Source organism: Hylaeus volcanicus, chromosome 5 (assembly GCF_026283585.1).
Source record: "Hylaeus volcanicus isolate JK05 chromosome 5, UHH_iyHylVolc1.0_haploid, whole genome shotgun sequence".
Taxonomy (NCBI): domain Eukaryota; kingdom Metazoa; phylum Arthropoda; class Insecta; order Hymenoptera; family Colletidae; genus Hylaeus; species Hylaeus volcanicus.
Window position 1 is genome coordinate 2,649,276 of NC_071980.1, and position 21,503 is coordinate 2,670,778.

The 21,503-nt window shown below is 32.6% G+C and overlaps 3 protein-coding genes across 9 annotated transcripts; 2 read left to right on the plus strand and 1 right to left on the minus strand.

Moving 5' to 3' along the window:
* The first annotated feature begins 7 nt into the window (after positions 1-7).
* On the plus strand, positions 8-10,753 carry LOC128877225 (supervillin-like). The gene is made up of 28 exons (XM_054124356.1): positions 8-148; positions 619-804; positions 952-1,110; positions 1,195-1,283; positions 1,355-1,481; positions 1,567-1,813; positions 1,971-3,392; positions 4,289-5,013; positions 5,082-5,326; positions 5,423-5,507; positions 5,601-5,760; positions 5,911-6,166; positions 6,263-6,539; positions 6,651-6,749; positions 6,876-7,044; positions 7,123-7,280; positions 7,350-7,591; positions 7,667-7,868; positions 7,942-8,093; positions 8,176-8,637; positions 8,710-8,860; positions 8,931-9,082; positions 9,143-9,415; positions 9,516-9,639; positions 9,724-9,918; positions 9,989-10,263; positions 10,330-10,485; positions 10,591-10,753. The coding sequence occupies exons 2-28, from the start codon at positions 621-623 to the stop codon at positions 10,675-10,677; spliced, it is 6,873 nt and encodes a 2,290-aa protein (XP_053980331.1). The 5' UTR covers positions 8-148; positions 619-620; the 3' UTR covers positions 10,678-10,753.
* A 1,146-nt stretch (positions 10,754-11,899) lies between these two features.
* Positions 11,900-20,184, minus strand: LOC128877226 (uncharacterized). 5 transcript variants are annotated; one of them, XM_054124358.1, is made up of 8 exons: positions 19,575-20,010; positions 15,031-19,066; positions 14,763-14,944; positions 14,466-14,641; positions 14,173-14,383; positions 13,901-14,044; positions 12,610-12,773; positions 11,900-12,097 (listed from the first exon to the last, which is right to left on the minus strand). In XM_054124358.1, the coding sequence occupies exons 2-7, from the start codon at positions 19,016-19,018 to the stop codon at positions 12,621-12,623; spliced, it is 4,854 nt and encodes a 1,617-aa protein (XP_053980333.1). In that variant the 5' UTR covers positions 19,019-19,066; positions 19,575-20,010; the 3' UTR covers positions 11,900-12,097; positions 12,610-12,620. The 5 variants fall into 5 exon arrangements, with proteins under 5 accessions (XP_053980333.1, XP_053980335.1, XP_053980334.1 ...); XM_054124360.1 differs by lacking the exons at positions 11,900-12,097; positions 19,575-20,010 and adding an exon at positions 20,092-20,184 and having other exon boundaries at positions 12,301-12,773; XM_054124359.1 differs by lacking the exon at positions 11,900-12,097 and having other exon boundaries at positions 12,301-12,773; positions 19,579-20,010.
* Positions 12,199-14,146, plus strand: LOC128877231 (U-scoloptoxin(11)-Sm2a-like). Of its 3 annotated transcripts, none has more exons than XM_054124370.1 (5): positions 12,199-12,262; positions 12,984-13,057; positions 13,157-13,345; positions 13,409-13,615; positions 13,698-14,146. In XM_054124370.1, the coding sequence occupies exons 1-5, from the start codon at positions 12,214-12,216 to the stop codon at positions 13,884-13,886; spliced, it is 708 nt and encodes a 235-aa protein (XP_053980345.1). In that variant the 5' UTR covers positions 12,199-12,213; the 3' UTR covers positions 13,887-14,146. The 3 variants fall into 3 exon arrangements, with proteins under 3 accessions (XP_053980345.1, XP_053980344.1, XP_053980346.1); XM_054124371.1 differs by lacking the exon at positions 12,199-12,262 and adding an exon at positions 12,789-12,862; XM_054124369.1 differs by lacking the exon at positions 12,199-12,262 and having other exon boundaries at positions 12,785-13,057.
* Positions 20,185-21,503: the final 1,319 nt, after the last annotated feature.

The following is a 21,503-nucleotide window of genomic DNA, read 5'->3' on the forward strand; positions in this document are numbered from 1 at the left end:
CTTTTTATATGTATTTTATAAGTAGTACTTATTGAATAGCTGTGATAACGACGTAACTCATCTGCGTCACTGGCTGCGTTCTCGATTATTTGTAGATTTGTTTTGAATCGTGATATGGCTGCGATGAAACAAAAGTTTTATTAGATCAGTAAGTGTGAAGAGAGCTTTTGTCATAATTCACGTTGTACACCACTAAAACATCGTAAACATCCTGAACGTTGTTATGAAATATTGATAACACAAGTGTTGCTTGTCGTGATAGAATTTTATGATGTTTTTGTAACAATATGTACAGTTGAATTTCATTTTCGAAACAGATGAAAACTTTTGTCAAGACTATTATTAGATTCTCTATTGTGCACGCATGTGTTCTGAACTCTTAAGGAATAAATGGATTATTCTTGAAATATTTAATATTTTTTACTTGTTTCTTTATTAAACTGTCACTTTACATTTAAATTTAAACGATCAAAAATCGTTGAAATTTGATATGTACGTTATACTTTAATTGGTTCTATACTTTGGATTTTGGGAAATTAAATATGTCTGTTCATGTGTAATTAAGTGAAGAAGAAAGTATGCCCAAAAAAATCATACGTGTTAAACGTCTACTTTTAGGAATGGTAGCTGCTGGAGCCACAGTTTTAATGGCAGCCAGTGAAAAAGGTTCTTTGAATAGAACAGAAAATAATTCCACACGATATGAGAATCAAAATGTTTGTTCTCATTATAATGACATGCATCATAGTCAACAGAGCGTAGAATGTTCAGCCAAAAAGAATATAACACCATGTGCTGTGAATAGTAAGCCAATTTTTGCTTAAATTTCCAATATCTATAAACTGAATTTGTATTTTTATTATGCAGAAACAATTGCTAGATGATACATAGATTTTTAGAGTATATGCAATGTACTTCAATTTGATATATATTTCTCTGTTTTTGTAACAGAGAATAAGAGTCGTAACTCCATGTTGGATAAAAACAGTCGTCTAATTTCGAGGACAGAAAATAGAGAAGGTAGTAAGAATCTTACATTGTATAAAACAACAACAATTCGTGAAACTAAAGCTTCCAGATTAAGAGCTGCCTCAATAACATCGCCTAATGGTAAACTGTAGTTTGTAGCAGCAATTTAATATTATATTTCAATATTGTACTTGATGTTTCTTAATATTTACTTTATTTATGTAGGGGGAACATTACTATCAAGAAGATTAGGTATGTCAGATGCATCAGCTCCTTTAGGCCTGCAACCTAGCACTAGTTTATTAGTTAAAGTTGTAAGTATTTCTTTTCAATGTATAATTATAGAATGTATATGTGAAATAATAATATGTAACAATTTATATAGGAAAATTCAATATCAGGTAACAATAGTACTATAAATCCTGTTCGTGAAAGAGATAAAAGCTATAAGCGAAAATCATATTTAAATAGATCGCTTAATATGGAAACAGCAGGAGACAATTTAAATCAGTGTAAGTAACTTAACATGTTAATTATTTGATTTTTATTTGTAAGAAGTCAATAATAATGTATTAAAAATTTTGTATATATTTTTAGCTGAATATAACGACAGACGAACTAGAAGACAATCAAATAAGCAAGGCTACATATCTGACACAATATCTACTTCCAATTCTAGTAATCAACGTCAAGTAACAACTAATTTAAGTAAAAAGCCACTTGAGTCAAAAACAGCTTACCAGAAAGTTAGTACTCAATATGTTACAAATCATCCAAAAACCTCTACATCGCCTTCTGTTAATCCTCTTGCAAGCACTAAGTATTCAAATATACAACGAACTAGGTAATTTTATTTGTTAACTTTTGCAGAACACTTATTTGTATATGTATTTATAATTTATATTCTAAATATTATTTCTATTATTTTTCATTTGCTCTTCATTCTCTTATTATTTTCACGTTAAAGCACGAAATTAATACAATATTTTATTGTACGACAGTGGCGGCCACAGTGATTCAGAAGTGTCACGGAGAGTTGATGCATTAACAGCTTTAACAAAATCCACGATAGAACGTGTAGAAAGACTTACGTCGCAGACAAATTTGTCTACAAATTATGGACCACAATCGGAAAACCATTCGTGCAATGCTTCTCAAGGAAATTCCGTTAATAATACAGAGAATGACACAAAAAATGCACACGTATTAGAATCATCGCCAAGAAAATGTTCTATATTAAAAAAATCAAACGATGAACATACTCAAGATGGATCTTTAAGTCACCAACATATACCAGTTTCGATTCTTAAGCATAAGATGTCTGATAGCGAAGCCGGTCAAAGTTTGTTTAATTCCACTCATACAGTTTTGCCAGTAACGTTTTCGCCGTCTGTAGTAGAACCAACACCTAAAAGACATGGTATTTTAAAAAAGCGTAGTAGTCTAGATGAGAGCGAGATTCTCCGACGCCGCAGCTGTTCACCAGACATTTCTTTTGCTGATAATACTTATTCCGAATTCAGGCCCATATTAAAAAATCAAAGGCGATCGTCTCTAGATGAAATTATTAAAAGGGATCAAAGCCCGGATCCCCAGCCTACTTCTATATTAAAACGAAAATCGTCTAGAGAGGATGATAGAGAGGATCGACAAGTTGGTTCTTTAGAACCACAGGGTATACTTAAAAGAAAATCTACAAATAGCCTACGAACAAGTAGCGTTAATCATCACGTGATCATTACAATGGATGCAACAAGTGTGAGTGGTCCTGAAATACTTGATAGTTCCGAGGTGAGGCCAATACTAAAGAAAAAGCACAGTCGAGAAGAATCGTTTGGTAGCGATCCACCGTCTTTGGAACCACGACCGATATTGAAAAAAAAGTCAAGCATAGAATCAGATGAACATGATGATAAACCCAAGAAACCGATTTTGAAATGTACTCGTAAAAATTCACAGGACGAATGTAATTACGAAACAGAATCGACCTCACCGAAAAAACTGTCGATGCTTAGAAATCGTTCTTTGCAAGGTAGAACAAGTGGTGTGTTGGAAACTGATCCTGTGCGACCTATATTGAAACAGCCCGGTGGCAGAGACAACGAATCGCGAGTCCGTTTGAATTTACACGATGAAGCAATAGTTAGCGATGAAGTATGTACTGAAGTATGTACTGAACCAGCAGATTTATTTTTGCGAAAAAGAGCACAATCGGTAGGGCATGTGCAGCCTTCCACTATTCCTAATGAATTCACTGATGTACTTAATAAACGAAGGTCTCTTGAATTCACATCTTTGAGTGATGGTTTACAAGAAAAATCACAAGCGAGATTAACGACCAACAGTAACTATTTAAAGACAGACCTTTCTTTAGGTGGCGAGAGTGCCAATACTTCTGCTATTTTTTCTGACACATTGAATAGGTATGTAACGCAAATTTTATTAGTTCCATAAGTTTTATATAAAATAATTGATAGTACCAGTCTGTGCTGCGAATAGCTGATAGTTATATGTATATTATGTTTTTTAAATAAAATTTTGTTCATACTATGAATTTGATTATTAGTATTTTAAATAAAATTGTGGTTTTAAACAATGCTATTTAATCGAACTTGAAAAGTAAAAAAATATAAACTGGATTATACATTTGCGATAAAGTTTTTTTTATTGACACTATAAATTTTAATTAAACATTTTTTGTTGTATTTATCGTTGCTATTAATTTGAAATATCCGACAACAAATATTGTTTATAAATTTAGTTGGTATAGTAATATGCAAGTTTGGAAAGATTTTGAATCTGTGCCAAGTTTAATTATAGACCACCTAGCAATTCTGAAAGCTACCAGAAAACAGAGAATCAGAGCATGCACACTATCTGTACATCTGTCTAAAAGTTCATTCAGACTTGAAGCAGTGCGTCAACGATTTTTTATACAGTTTTTGATTTATAAAAAGAGCAATCTTGTATTTTATTAAATTGAAGACATGTTTGTTTTTTGTACTCATACTCTTCGATGTGTATATAATCAGTTTATAAAATTTGAAGGATGTATATATATAAACTAACTTGTTATGCTACACTTTTATAATATTTGTAAAACAAAAATTAATACGCTAAAACATTCGTAAGTCCTTGAAACGAGTGTTCATTAAACATTCTGGTGTGCATATATTTAGATTAGAAATTACAGCCTTTTGCATTGAAGAGTATAGCAGTAATACATTATTGTTATTTTTCAAAGTTTATATAAATTATAGCACTTGTTTCTCAAATTCATGAGAACATTTCATGAAATCAATTTTTTATTTTATTATAGTAAAATAAAAGATACACCTGCAGGAAAGGATAAACAGACGGTAACAGTATTTGAAGCTAAGCTAGAAGATAAGATAAACATGCATGGACTCTTTGCAACTAATAGACTTGATAAAAACACTATACTTTCTGCTGGAATGACTCATAACAAGGAATACGCGAGTGATGAAGTATTGTCTTTGGAAAGGAATGAGGATGCTACAGATACTTCAGAAAGAAATGGTGTACATCGTAGCAATAGTGTTTCCAAAATGGCATTGCATTTCAAAACTTTGCAAGAAAGAGCAAATTCTAAAGATCAGGATAATCAGTCTCAGGGAACGTCAAGCAAGGGTTCGTATGGCGTACAACGTTATAGAGAACGAAAACTTCAAGGAAACGATAGATTTAATACACAACCAGTGACTTTCCAAGAAGTACAAGAAGCAGTTTTACAAAATCAACGTAACACTACATCGATTAAAAGGTCAAGTTTAACAGAAGATAATTCTATTGCAACCGATGATGAGTTCGACCCTTCCAAATTAAGCTTGGCAGATCGAGTGCGTTTGTTTAATCAAAAAATTGATACTGCAAAGAATTCAGTGTCAAATAACATGCCATTGGAAAGGCATTCCCGGAGGCGTCTAGCTACTCGTTATAAAACGCAACCAGTTACATCTGAAGAAGTTGAAGTAGCATCTCGGATATCTCCATTGAACGTTAGTCGATATTCATTAGATAGTTGTAAGTACTATAGATTCATTGAATCCTGTTCGATTATTTTAGGTAATAATAAATTACTGACATTTTAGCCGTTTTTCAAGAGCTTCGCAAACAAGTTAATCTTGTTCAAAGTGATCAGCCAAAAAGCATTTTAAAATCTGTGACACCCCACACACAAATCGTGCCTCGAACGAAAAGTCCTGAACTCGAGGGTTTGAAATTAATAAAGTCTGTACTTAAGAAGGAGTCGGAAGAATTAGAACAACAAACGTTTGAAAATTTCGATTTACCGCGTTCTATATTAAAATCCAACTTAAAATTGGAAGAGAAAAAGGTAAGTCACTATGTTTGGAGTATTGTGAAAGAGGTGAATAGTAATCATAGAAATAGAGAGGACATCATTAATGTTTATACAAGATTTTGTTTACAGATAGGAAGCGCAATGGAAAGCAATTATTCTACACAGTACAACTTGGATTGTGACCATGGTGTGGAGAAGGATAATGGTACAGAAGGTAGGGAATTGGTAGTTTAAAGCAAACGCATACAGTGCCTTCTCGTAAAATTAGAACTTTGGGTGAATTAAATAAGAATTAAATCTGCATTAGATGGCATAAGCAATGTTCGAACTGAAACCTCTCCATCTCAAAAGGATAAAGAGGCAATTCGAACGTCAGATGGCGAGACATCTGGAAATCATGAAGTGTGTAATGTAAAAAGTGAAGATGTATCTTGTCAACGTCAATCTATTTTTTCAAAGCAGACCAGGTAACGGATTTTATGTTAATATGTTTATAAATTACCTCGAAACAACGTCTTCGCATTTTTTGTACTCATTACTATAAGTACTGATAAGATTGCCTTAGGTTAAAGAGTGTGCGTGAGAACGTGACCTATATTGTAATTAAGTACTTATAGGTACGGTTCATTGTTGAAGAGCGCCAGTCATCACATGATTAGCAACAAAACACACGAAAGTGAATCATATAATGCAACAATACAACAAGATACTGTAACACTACCAGGATTGTATCGTAGCGCAACGCAAACAATATCTGCCACGGATACTAATGATGGTCCAAGTATGAGTATCGCAGACCGATTAGCTGCACTTCAGCGTAGCGGTAGTACAAATTGGAAGCGGCGCATAGCATCGGAGTCATCTAATGTATCGGTGAGTATTTCTTTATATGTAATTGGTCTTATTAATAGCCTTGTTAATAACCTGTAGTAGTGTAATTAATTATCCCTAATGAAAATGATTGATTAGGATGGACTATATACTAGTTCACCCAATAAAGAAGAACTGAGTATCAAACAGGGTGTACTTGCCGATTGTCTTGGAAAGTTAGGGTCCGCTACGGAAGGATGGAGAAAAAGAATAGCTGCATCAGACGCAACGAAGTTTACTGTAGCTGGAAAAATGAAGGTAGAACAGCCAGAGAAGTTAGAATCAGGACCGTCTTCACCACTTATCGAAGTTACAGGAAATATTGCGGATAGGAAAAAGAAAACTCCTCGTCCAGAACGATTTAAAGCAAAAAAGGGTAATATTATTTAAAATAATGTTCATGTACTGGTGGATTGAATTGGTCGAGTAAAGAATATCTTAATACGAAACACAAGTAAGATACTGAATACGCAGAATACATTTTTAGGATACGTGAAGGGTGCCGTATCTATGCCAAGCAGTCCAAGTATGGATTCGTGTACTAAGTTGCGAGGAAGTTATTCTGAGCCTACAAGCGATGACAGTGGTTAGTAAATAGTTTTTAAAATTCATCATTGCTACCGTTTTCTTTAGTATCTAATGTAATTTTATTCTTGTTTATTTAGAAATATTATTTTCATTATGACCATATTAACATTTGTACACTCTATAGGTGAAGAATGTAAAATAGGAAAAAATGTCTCACCTACTGTGTCAATTCCCAAGATAGATGATGAAACATTCACTTCCTTTTTTACTGGAGTTTCATTCGAAAAATGTGAAGCCGAATCTGTTGATTTAAATGAGACCGATTTTGATATAATTACATCGCAATCTGAATTGTAAATTTCATCTTTTTTAACAAATAATATCATTAATTATATCTTGATTGATGATATTATATAATGTACACATTATAGGTTAGTTCAGAAGCGCAATGTACGGATACAGCGGCGTCGCGGCGTATCTAAAAATCCCCTTAAAGTACTTGCAGCTCGTACTGATTTGAAATCAGAGTATACTGAAATACGAACTGGTATCGCAGAAAAAGTGATGAAACAATTGAATGTTGAAAAACGTAAGACGTTGTATTGCATTATTAAATGTTGTTTTATCGCATTAAATTGGAATAAATATCATATTACAGTGGCAAAGAATTCATCTTTGGCTATGGAAGCTCTGGCTGGCTTGGCTTCCACCGAAGACTTTAGTAATGTAACGTTAAGGAACGTTGCAGAAACGAATGTTTCGATAAATAAACTACAGCCATACAAAGACATAATGTTGATCTTAATTAAAGGTAGACGACATGTACAAGTAAGATTAATCGAACCAGTTGCAGAAAGCATAAATAGCGGTGATAATTTTGTTTTGGTAACAAAGTCGGAGGTAATTAAAAAAACGAATGCTGTTTTATGAAAGTGCTATTAAAACATCGTGGTCAATTTATGGTTTTCATTATAGGTTTACAACTATGTTGGGAAATATTGTAATGTTATTGAAAAGGTTCGAGGTGCAGAAATTGCAATGGGTATTCAGCAAAACAAAGACCTTGGCTCTCAAGCGTCTCAAGTTATCACTATTAATGAAAATAAAGTGACGTGTTCGAAAAGCCAATTGCAAAAGTTTTGGAATTATCTTGGCGTCGAAAATGAGGACGTGGATGGTATGATAATATTTTTATTTTACATAAATATTAAAGGGATATGATGGAAATGAATTTTTTTTGTTAATCGTAGTTATTGATGGAGGGCATCCTGACGAAGATGAACTCTACGAAACAGCTATGATAGATACAAATATGGTTTATGAAATTAAAGGCGAAGAATTAGTGCCTCTTGAAAAATATTGGGGTGCTATACCAAAAATTGAAATGCTTGATCCAAATAAGGTTTGTTATTATACCAAAATAGTACTTTTGTATAACGCATCACGTCTTCTCCATATAATTGTAACTAATTGTATCTTTAAAGGTGCTAGTGTTTGATTTTGGTAGCGAAATGTACATTTGGAGTGGAAAGGGAGCTTCTACTGACAAAAAGAAACTTGCAACACACCTCGCTACAGAAATGTGGAAAGAAGGATATGATTATTCCGAGTGCGCTGTATGTCCAATTAGTTCGGCATCTATGATCGGTAGACGCACAATATCTCAAACGGACTTAAAGTCTGCTAAAGTCAGACCCAAATGGTGCTTACTTGCTAAGTTGACGCAACACGTGGAAACGTTACTTTTTAGAGAAAAGTTCCTTGACTGGCCAAATGTTTCTGGGATTATACGAGTTCGGGGTAATAAAAACCAAGAACAAGTCGATGGAACCATAACTATAGAAATGTGCAATACTAATACTTTATTAGAAGAAAATGCCACGCCCGTTGATTTAGTTCTTGAAGGAAGTCATTTGGGTAGAGGTACTGGTTGGTATGATAACGAGGTAATTATATTACTATATATTTGTAAGAATATATAATGAAAGATGAACGCTCAGCTTAACTTTATATTATAGTTAATGAAACAATATGTCATCACAACAACAAATGTGAAAGGGTGGCACATCGATGAGTTCTCGCATACTCTCTTGGATGATTCATCTATCGGGCAATTTTACTCTGGAGATAGTTATATTATATATTGGATGTATTCTGTTACAATTACTGGTAAGTATGTTTTATCTTAGCCCCTACAATATTTTGTATATAATAATACGTTGTCTTGTTTTCTGTATAGGCCGCGAACTTAGTGGTATGCCTTCAAAACATTCTGCGAAAGGCCGTGATCGTTCAGTTTATTTCATTTGGCAAGGCCAAAATGCATCTTTGAACGAGCAAGGTGCCGCGGCTTTACTAACTATCGAGTTAGATAATGATCAAGCACCACAGGTAAGTTTAATTGATCATTATTGGATAAATATTGTAGATTCAGGCACGTTTTTTTTATAGCTACGTGTAGTTCAAGGACATGAACCAGCTGCATTTCTCAATTTATTTTCTGGAGGAATGATTGTACATTCTGGGAAAAAAACTGATACAAAACGTAACAAACGATGGCGATTGTACATATGTCGAGGTACTTTAGAGTCAGAGGTGTCTTTAATAGAGATCCCTTGTAGTACTCGTCAATTAAGAAGCAGAGGTTCCCTTCTATTACTAGACACTAAAAACGACAAAATTTATGTGTGGCATGGATCTAATGCATTGCCTCATATTAAAAAGGTATTTTTCATAAGTTTTTGCATTACGACGAAAGCAGTAACAGACAACTTAAAATAATTTAATTCACATTCATCTTATTAAATGGAAAAAATATTCCTAGAATACATGCAATGCAGCGAAAAAGTTACAAGAAAATCGACCCCAGGAAACTGGTTTGTTGTCTGAAGGCAATATAGAGATTCTTGAGATTAACGAAGGAAGTGAACCAGATGAATTCTTCAGTGGTTAGTAAAAGTGTACAGGTTTAATATATTTAAAGTTTAATTTATATAATATCAAAATATTTAATAATATGTTTTATTATACAGCATTAGGGGGAATGAATAAAAAATTGTACGTATCGTTAGAAAAAGACCAATCACAGGAACATACTCCAAGACTGTTTCATCTATCAAGTATTTCTAAAGAATTTAAACCTGTAGAAATATTATGTCCTCATCGTGCTTCTTTGCCGACTCCATTTCCTTTTCTACAGGAAGATTTATATCAAGTTAGTCAACCAGGTAATTTGCACCTCTAAAGTGCTAATAAAAAAATAATAATAAACTGATATATTTATTATTATTATTATAGCTTTATTTTTGTTGGATAACAAACATGAATTGTGGATATGGCAAGGCTGGTGGCCGGATACCGGAGCAGAGGATCAATCTGGTAGTAAAGCAGTCAGATGGCAAGCTGAGAGAAGAGCAGCCATGATGAGTGCTATGCAATATTGGCAAAACATTCGTCCAGAAACTACAAAATTTCCAATTTACTTAGTGTGGGCTGGTCTGGAACCTTTGCAATTCATAAATTTATTTCCTACGTGGAGATATCAAGACGATATCGCGGAATTAAATATAAAGGTATTTTTATAGTACTAAACTTATTAAAACTATTTAAATTATTTAAAAAAAATGATTTATGATTAGGATGGTCGAAATCCTGGAGAAGTATTGACCGTAGAAAATGAATTGGCTCGATTAACAAAAAGCACGTATCCTCCGGCTCAGTTATTACAACGACCTTTGCCAGAAGGTGTCGATCCTACACATTTGGAACTGTATTTATCACCGCAACATTTTCAAGTTAGTGTTGTTTTATATACTTTAAATTTTGTGGAGAAAATATTTAGAAAAGAAATCGTTTACAATATACAGCATATTATGTATTTAATACGTTTATTCCGCTAGGATCTATTAGGAATGAATCAAGAAGAATTTCAGGAGCTCCCAGTTTGGAAACAAGTGAATCTAAAAAAAGAAATAGGACTATTCTGATGAAACGCCCCTGCTGCCGATTTTGCAAGCAATAGCTGCCCCTGTAAAGCGTTTAATAAAGTTTTTGTCAATTGTTTTATGATGTTTATAACTTCAAACTTTTTAACTTTTTGATATATGAATTTGCGTCTAAAATACGCCTAAAGTTGCCTATCAATCGAAGAACTAGAATTACAATGCAGTTAAAGATGTTTACTACTATCTCAAATACAATATATACTATACATAACATACACACATGCGCACGCGTACATACATCTATATGTATACACATAGATAGGTAATTATATATATTTTTAATACACGTTAAACATAAATTGGCTTGTGAATATTTCCTTTATATTTGTATGGGCTTTATATTCATTGATAATATAATATGTTTTAGAATGGCTTATTCTTACATGTGTAACATTTGTACAAGAGCGACTGTATTCTTTACACCATAATCTGTGTTTTTGAACAGTATTCAATGAAATTTCTTAATGTTGCCTTGAATCTTATTTCATAACCCTCCATAATCTTTAAACATCGCACACGGATTTCATATTTTATTTGACACGATATTTTATAAATTGTCCTAACGTACATTATGCATCTTTTTAAAATAATTTTATCTTACACTTTCTTTCTATTTATAATTCACATGATGTCGCACTGAAATACATCGTTTGCATTGTAACATAATTTAATTACTTTAATCATAAAATATATTCAATATAAATTCATTAACAAAAGCAGAATTTTATACATACATAACATAGATATGTATCTATCAATATTTGCAATACCTCAAACAACAGATATGAATAAAACTCTAATAAAATTACGATACCGTACAATGAGTAACAAATCAAAGAGCAATCAAAAGTATAATTTGACATATTTAGCACACCAGTAAAGATAGGTTAAGCATGATTTTTTAGGTGTAAATTACAAATATCTCTGTCATTCTCTATGTCTAATTTTCTCTATCCTTTTACAAATCGACCAAGGCACAATTGTACATTGAGTATAAAAGAATCATACCAACTTTAAATGTACAAGATGAGATCGTATTAGCAAGATGTATAAGCAAAAGAACACAATTCACCACAATGCTTACGATGGTCGTCTCTTTATTTTATTCTAATAATAATAACATACTACGGAAAGTATATATGCATATCTAATACATATATATATATATGTAAATGGCTAATAATAAAATAGTCGATCTGATTGAATGATTCAATAGTTTGATGTCTTATCTTAAAAATAATCGTGCGTTGATGCAAAATAACACACCAGAGTCACGACTTCTTTTCTCACTTTAATGTCTCCCAAACGAATTATCTTGTAATTATTCTTCATACCTGATTTTACAATATTAGTTGTAGTCTTGAAATATGTTGCTAGTATTTCCATTCAAATCGTTGGATATCTGTAGCACATAATTGTATATTTATTAAGTTTCTTTTGCAGATTCACCTCAATAACATTTTTTATAAATTGGAACTTTGAAATCCAGTCTAGAGATACCATGACTAAATTGCTATTATGTTATGGCTATTTTATCAACAATTTCGATCTACATTTTTTTTTTATGGTAAAATAATTAATAAAGATTAAATAGTACAAAACACCCATAGGAAGAATAACAATGAGCTACATTTATTTTGTGCTGTTACAAATGTGAGAACTAACTCCTAAACAATAGTTTTAGTTAGAAATAATATATTGTACAATTTCATATACAAATTACATATAACAAATGACAAATATGTATTTACATTTTAATATATTGCTATACAAGTTATAACATTTTTACCACTATATGTGTAGTGCTCCATCAAAATAATTATTCAATTTATTCTTATTAACCTCAATACTATTTTCTCCTATATATAAAGTACAGTAATTAAAGCCAAATGTACAGAGAAAACATATTATTACCATTCGAATGTTCACTGGACTTTTCCGTCAATGTAAGATTTTATGGCAGTTTGACATTCTGTGGAACACCAATGTTGGATCAGTAAAAACGTCTCCGATTCTAATGCGGCGTCCAATTTTCTCCGCAAACTGTGACGCAGTAATGCCTTTGTAGCTTCCATAGACTGAAAATAATTTTATACGCATATGTAGATGGTGAAAATTCCGGATGTATAACATAAATATTAACTACCTTCGCATATACCCAACTAACGTGAGTACAAGAGTAGGTCATTCTATTGTTACTTGTGACACAATTTTGACCGTACTAACGACTATAAAAGAGAGCTCTACTATGAAAATGTTTATCTTAATCTATTTTCTACTTTCTGTAGTAACCAAGTGTTTCAGCTCATACTCTATTATCAGTAGTAAGTTAAGCAATGTCACTTTCAAATATATGGATGGTGTAAGTATATTTAAATATTATACAATGGAGAAATGTAAATAAAAAAATGAATGTGAAATATAATACAGAAAAAATGTGTAATATATTACGTTAATACAGATTAATGGTGAAAGTGATATACATGAATGTGAAATTAATGAGGTGTGTAATGTGATTCACAATCGATTTTGGGTATCTAGCTTAACAGAAAGATTGTGTCGGTGTCCTAATGGAAAAGAATGTCCATGGCAATGGAAGGAACAACTTGGGAATTGGTCCCTCTCGCTAAATAATAAATCACACATGGAGGTACACCAAAATAGACAATGTATACTGAAATTTGAAAAGTGTAAATTTGTTTTTTTTTTTCAGTTTTGCACTCCAGTAACAGAGATGGATGTATGTAAATATGAAAATGAAGGCATCAAAGTATATGGTAAAAGCAATAAGAATAATTCTTATTTGATACCGTATAACGTAACGTTAAGCTGTACCTGCCCACAGTCATACTATTGGAGACTTAAAAAATACGTATACGAAGAAAATGATTTTATCACGCAAACGTTTAAATGTATTAAGGTATCTTCGAAATTAGTACAAAAATGTTGAATTCGATCTTCTATGTTTCAGTAGACTTCATTATTTTACTTTTCTGATGCAGGAGAGAATGTGCTATACCCACGAATTTTGTGGTTATATACGGTCTGATTTGTACTCAACATATTATAGATGCACTTGTCCAGAAAATCATTTGTGCATTTTTAATAATAGAACCTCTGAGAATGTTCAAGAACTGCTTTACTCCGGCCCTGCTTACAAAGCTCATTGTCTCCCATTTAAAAGATTATAATATGGAACACATACCTGTGAAGATTGTTCACTCATAGCTTTTAAAGTCGGTAATAATTCAACTTGAAATCTATCAGGCCACAGAACTCTTGTAACAAGACCAGCCCTTAATGCCTCACTGGCTGTTAAAATTCTGCCACCCAAAAGTAATTCACTTGTCTGAAACATGATATAATTAGCGCTTATTTCGTTAAGTAATATTGATCATATATTATTCTTAGTATGATTGTTTCTAAATAAACATATATAATAAAGTTAAAATCTTTCCGTGTATTCAGTATACTTACAATTGCAGTTCCTAATATATGTGACAAGGTGAAAATAGCAGCACCTTCAGCAATTTGCCCCAATTTTCCATAAGGAGTACTGAATGTTGCTTTATCACTAGCTATTACAAGATCAAACAAAGGTAACATTGTTACACCAAGACCAACCGCAGCACCCTGAACTCCAGCAACAATAGGTTTATTAAACGATGCTAGACTTTTAATAAATTCTCTAAATTGACAAAAGAAATTAACTTTTTAATGAATTACATATGTACAACAATTATGCAGTCTTTATAATAATGGCTACATACTTTACCGCATCTGCTATTTCTTGAGCTCGAACTTGTCGTTCTTCTTTATTTGTGTGTAATAACGTAGAAAGATCAAGACCTTCGCAAAAACTGCTACCAGTTGATGTTAATAGAACAACTCTGCAATTATCATCTGCCTTCAGAATTGATAATGTTTCACGAAACTCTTGCATCATCTAAAAATATAAAATAACTATTATGTATATAACTGAAATCAAAGTTGGGTAAATTTTATTCTGAACAAAGAATAAAAATTCGTGATCTAACAGTCAAATATTTTTTTTTTAATTTTGTTACCTGAATTGTAAGGGCGTTTTTTATTTTTGTTGAAGATGATGGAGTTAGTATCAATTGGACAAGATTTCCATGTCGTCGTACATTTATTTCTTTATTACTGAATTGACTTCGCGGTTCCATCTTTGTTTTATTATTATCCGATTCCGATATTTTAATGATATTTGTATTTACTGGAAAACAATCTTTCATTCAATATTATGTATTTTTTTCATGTACACGCAATTGATGTTACAGTTATAAAATATTCCTAGTAAATAATTATTTTCACCTTTATTTTTACGATTTGCCGTTGTACTTCCGGACCGATTTCCAGCATTGACTACTGAAAGGGCGTTTGCAGCTTCTGCAAGACAGACTGAAAGTTCATCTTCTCCTTTGGAAGATTCTTCACCATTATCTGGTTCGTTTGTTTTAGCAAATGTAACTTTGCTCTTTGCAGATTTTTTGGTTTTTGAGGTCACCTTACCTGTAGCTGTACCATTTGACCGTGTAACAACTTTACCTGGACTACTACTAGCTTCATCTACTACGACATTATCTGGTTGCTTGGAATTTCTATCAGTTTTCTTTGAATCTGATTTCTTATTAGGACGAATGACTTTATCTTCTACAATGTTAGCAACTATGTTAGTGTCTGCATTCATTCTTTGTATAACTTTCTTTTTACTTTTTTTTACATGTATTCCTTCATCCTGAGAAAGTCTTCTTTTCATAGATCTTAGTGAATGAGAACTTCCTTCATCCATTTTAATTCCTTCAACTTTCTCTGGACTATCAACACTAACTCTGGGACTTCCAGATGCACTGGAAAATGAACTAGACGAATGTCTCCTGACTATAACGGATGCATCCGCTGCATTTCGTATTTTTGCAGGTAAGATAAATTCTGAGTCAGTTGATACGTTTGATTTTGCTGATGTAATTTGTTCTCCAATTTTTTTATCCACTTGGATTTCATTTGCCTGTACAGAAGTTCTTTTAGATCTTGAAGAAACTTTCGACACGCCTACTGTCGCGGTACGCAATCTTAGAACCGCATTGCGCACTAATTTTTTTCTAAAATTAAGTTCACGTTGAACTTTTTGTATATCCATAACTTTTGCTTGAGACTTAGTGATAGGAATCAGTCGTTTCTTATCTGGTTGTTCCACATCATATAATAAATTTACAACACCCTCATCTTGAAGCAATCTATCTATTTCATTTATACTTTTTTTCTTTGGCTTAGAATCCCCAGAACTACTTTCCACCGATCTCTTTGATTTTGAAGATATTTTCGATCCAGATTTCTTTGATGAAGTATTCAATTTTGCTTTTAAAGCAACCGATTTTTTATTGGAAGACAAATTTTGTTTTAATATTTTGTTCACTACCATATTCTTCTTAGAAATAGATTGGGATCCTTTTTTACTGAGAGTTTGTTTTGGACGTTTTAAAGATGCATTCTCAGGTTTAGTCTCTATTGAGTCTGATTTATCTGCAAACTGTTTGTTTGTTATTTCTTTTGTTACTGTAACATCAGCTTCGTTATTTATAGTAATAGCAGGCGAAGTATTCTCCTTAGACACATGATTCTCGCTATTTTGGCTAGTATCAGCCATAGTTTGTACTTCATCTTCTTGAAGTTGCTTCTTATTCGACGAACCTTTACTTTTGTATACTTTCTGACGTTTTACGATACTTTGCTGTTCTTCGTGTTCTCTAGCTTTCTCTGTAAGTTTTCGTTTTCTACCTGATCTTGATTCATCTAATCGTACATCTTTTGAATTTAATTCTGAATTCTTTTCTGGAGTATGTTCTTCAGTAATTATAGGCGACGATTCCGAGTCGGAAGTTTTCGTATCTTTCATATTTGGTTCTGTAGAATCATCGATTAAGTCGATATTAACAATTTCCTTTTTTACTTCAGATACAGATATTGTCTCTGCTTCCTTAGCAGCTTTACCAGGTGCAGGCTTAAATGTTTTTTTCTTCCTTAAAATATTTTTTTTAACTGATGCAACAGGTAGTTCCAGAAGTTGTTTCAATGCTAATTCTCGTTCAATTAAAGGATCAAGTTTTGGTGGTGTATTATGACCAGGTTGTTCAACTGGATCTTTTCTTTCTTCTGTTAAGGTTGGTGGTTTCAAATTAGACCAGTCAGGATCAACATCGCCTTCTAATATCGCTAGTAATTCTTTATTGTCTGAACTGCTCTCTTTAGTAGTTTCTGTATTTACATTTTCGGTTGATTTTTTATTAGACTGAGCAAAAGATGGAGTTGTAGGTTGAGGTAATGGTATAAGTGCTGGTAAAGAATTTATTGGGCCACCTGCTAATTTACTCGATAATCTCTGAGTTAGTTTCTTAACAAAAAATATGTCAGGTTCTGGTGGTGCTTCTATAATTTTTTGCTTTTCACGAAATCGTTCTTTTAATGCTTCTGTTACTTCAGCTGGTGAAGCGATTTGACTCTTCAAATTACGACGACGATTAACAATGGGCGTTACTTTTGCTTGTGATGATGTTTGACTTAATGCAGTCAAATCATGTGTTGCATTTTTTATAAATTTCCCAAAATTCTGTGAGAGTCTAAAACTTATTTGATCTTTACCCAATGTCTTTATAGTACTTTGTTGCCTTTTTATGCTTTGGTTATTATCTGTTGGTTCTTTTGATATTTGTACCTCTTTCGCCTCTTTATTTTCATTGCCAATGTCTACTTTTCCAACACCTGCTACAGCATCTTTTGTTATGCATACAATTTCTTTGTTAACCAGCATTGCTTTGTCTTCATCTACTGTTTCGGTTGTCTTTGTATCATCTAGTAAGCTTTTTAATTCAATTTCTACTGTATCTTGTACTTTAGATACCAACTGACTCTCATCTTCTGCATTCTCATCACCCCAATCATCAAAAATATCTTGAAGTACACTTCTCTCTTTCAATGTCGCGCCTGCTTTATTTACTTCGTTTACAGATACATTTCTTTCACTCGAAATATTTACATGCATAGGAGAATCAATAAATTTACTGTGAACAAGTTCTTCTTTCATCTTATCTTTATCTGAACTATCAGATTCAATCTCAAATTTCCCAACTGTCTGCATCTGTTCCTGTTTTACATTGCTTTCCTCATTAGCAATGTTATCTACAATTTCTATTTTTGTTGAAATTACAGAATCTATTTTGGAAGTAGTATGTTTGAAAATTTCATTATTATTTCGTTGAGTACATGTTTCAGGAATTTCTGAATCAACAACTTCTGTTGAAATCACTTCAATTATAGTTCCATCGCTTTCTTGACTGTAATCTATTAAACCAAACTCTTCATTTTCTATCTTAGTTTTTTTAGTTTTGTTTTCTTTCATCAATGAAAGGTTACTATCATTGGAATTTACCATAATATCCTTTTCGTGTACAGTCACGATAATATTTTCCTCTGTGGTTTCATTTGAATCATTAAGAGGCACAGTCTCTACTGTTACTACCATAACTTCTGAATCACCATCCACCAATTTTGTCAAATCTGCATCTGTATCTGCAACATGCAAAGCTTGGTCCTTACCATCAAAAGACTGACTGAGTGATTTAATTAATGCTTGACATTGAGCATTAGTATCATTGCTTGGCTCTGTCTCTTTTAATGTACAAACATTTTCTTCAAAACTTTGCTCATCTTCACTTTTATCTGTGTTGAGTATTGTAACATCATTTGAAATGTTAGTACTTTGTTCCTTTAAGGATATATCATCTTCTATACATATTATGTCATCTTTAATTTCAATTGTTTGTATTGTATCATGTTCTCCCTTTACTATATCATTCTTTATATCATGATCAGCATTATTTTGTGAATCATTATTAACTATTGCTTGTATATCATTAATAAATGTTTCTTTTGTATCAATATCAATTATCTCTTCTGTATTATTATTAACCGTTGTTTCTATGACATTATTACTTGTTCCTTCTGTATTGCTACCAACTGTTTCTTGTGCCAACTCATTAATTATATCATCTTTTTTCTCTAGTATTTCAATTTTAACATTAGCTTCTTCAGTTGTATTATTTATATCACATTCATTTATCGACAATGGAGTTTCAATTGATTTGTCTGTACAATTTGTTGTACTACTTTCTTGACATTCAGGAATGTTTTCCACATTTGTCACATGATCATTATTCGAATCTGACTCTAGCGAGGAAGATAAATTAACTGTTAGTTCTGGTTGTATTTGGATAGTAACAATCTGCACTTCATCTACTTGTTCCATGGTAAAACATCAAATTCATTACAATTATTTAAGAATCCATAGATTGTCCTGTTAATAAGAAACAATGATTAATATCACTGATATTTTGAAGAAGCTTATAAATCGATATTAAATAATTGTTAAAGTATGTTTTCTCATGAATTAGTTAATGAAAAATGAAAGATCGCGTAGTAAGAAATAAAATAAACAATTTTTTAAATGCACCATAACCTAAGATAGACTCGTAAATTATATAAAAATATTACTTCGATTTTACTCGAGTTTCCTCGCAAAGAAAAATTCTATTGTAGAATTCACGTACAAAAACAAATTCAAGTGGATTATGAAAACAAAGTTTCGGTTAAAATATTACGATAGTATGCTTTAATGACTTATAAAGCCACGACAAAAGATACGTCGTATAATAGTTTCAAAGCGATTACTCCGATTCGGTTATCAATATGTACTTGTACTCGAAAACTTTCAATTGAAGTCGTTTAATTTACGTTGATACGCTATTTAACAGTAATTTCGTTAAATACATAAAATGATTTTAATGGCAGAGTACAAAACTCACCAACCAGGACGACTGTATCCATACTGTGTAGATTTCAGTGATAATTACATATTATTCAAGCTTTAGAAGAATTCTCGTATTGCGATGAATCTCCGTTAGTTAAATATGTTTGTTAGATGATATAAGTGAATGTATTTCGTATGAAAAAATAATTACTCCACTAAATCACAACACAATGTTTACAAGAACGAAATCACGTATACACTACTGTCATCAATGTAACAAGTATACTCGCAAGTACTTTTCTTTGGAGTACACCGAGTAAATACACAGATACTGATACCATACGAAGCACGAGATGTTGGTATAAATTTAAAACACGTCATGCATTTTATGCCACAAAATAAAAATACAAACTTTTGATAACTATGATCGGGTAGGTAATTAATTAAACAGCGTTTAATAAACACGTTTGTCATTGGTCTTTTTGTACAGATACATACGTGCTAGAATGTGACAAGTAAACGTTTAAAATGTAGAGAAAATTCTCCAAAAATATTTGTTCCTTTTGAATTACCGTTTAGATGAATAATTATACTGTATCGATAATATTATCATGTACCAGTATAATTGAAGGCGATAATTCCTTCCTTTTGAGGGGAGTACGATACATGATACATGGTGAATTTAGGTATTCTCTTCTTTATTCCACTAGCTTCTAGTTATTACGCGGCCAGCGCCATCGGTGGCCACATGCCCAAATTTGTAGCGAAATAGTTTCAAGTTTCGTCCACTAGATGACGATACAGTATCTGTACTAAGGGTAAGTTTTCACATATTTAATTTCCGTTACATATATGCACAATTATGCTTCATTTTAAACATAATGAATAAGAACTTCAATTCACAACCTTTGATTTATGAGCTAGAACTTATTTAAAAGATTTTTTAAAGAAAACATTGAGTTGTGGCGCCATCTACTGGTGAGGAGTTAGAACTATTTCACGACAAACTTGGACGTTCTGCCACCGATGGCGCCACCGCTACGTTTATAAATGAATTCAAAATACAATAATACTAATATTAATGTATAATGTAATTCCCATATTCTTTGTAATTATTTAATTATAATCAACATCATACCAAAAATGGTTCGACTTGGTACAATTCCGAGGGAATTTATAACTTAAATTTATCAATAGCGTGCGCAACACAACATTTGCAATGCCGTCAGGTGAAAATAAACCTCTCCTAATTTTACGAGTTTTTATTTTACTTATCGTAACTCCAATGCGGATAATAAAACTGTCACCTCGCGTGCAGAGGAAAGAAAAGTGGTTTGCAAGGCACATGCAACTCGGGAAGTAACTAATTAAAACCTTCATAGCTAAACGATGATCGCATCCCGCGGAACAATTAAAAATAATAAGCCCGAATCCATCAGGCTGATTTTCTTCTTCTATAGTCTTCTGGTCTATTATTCTTGGTTGAAAATTATAAGAGACGAGATAAATTAAAAAAGAAACTCTATCGTTACATACCGTCTGACCTAGTAGACGGTATGTCTAATGTAAGACCATGTAAAATGTTAAATAAGATGTTAAAGTTAATCAAAAGGTGAGACAGTTTGTAATCCACCTAAATCCAAAGTGTTAAGCTGGCACGTATTGAATTTTTCGTAAATAAAGCGCCTGTTGAGCGTCGAAGTCACGCGACTGTTTAGACCTAGACCAATGAAACAATAAAAACGACAAAGAATACATCCCTCCCTTCCAACAATGTCGGTGTCTTATGGCACCACGTGTTATCCGAATCAGTGCCAATAGAATGGGACGCGGAATTGTCGTTAAAAGACACATGTGTGTAACGCGTGTGCAAGACGGTCGCATATCGGCGTTTACGCGAAAGAAAGGCGTGGGGAGAGTTGGAATTAGAAACGAGGGACCGAAAGAGAAGAAGAGGAAACGCGTGGAGGAGGGTGGCTGTTGC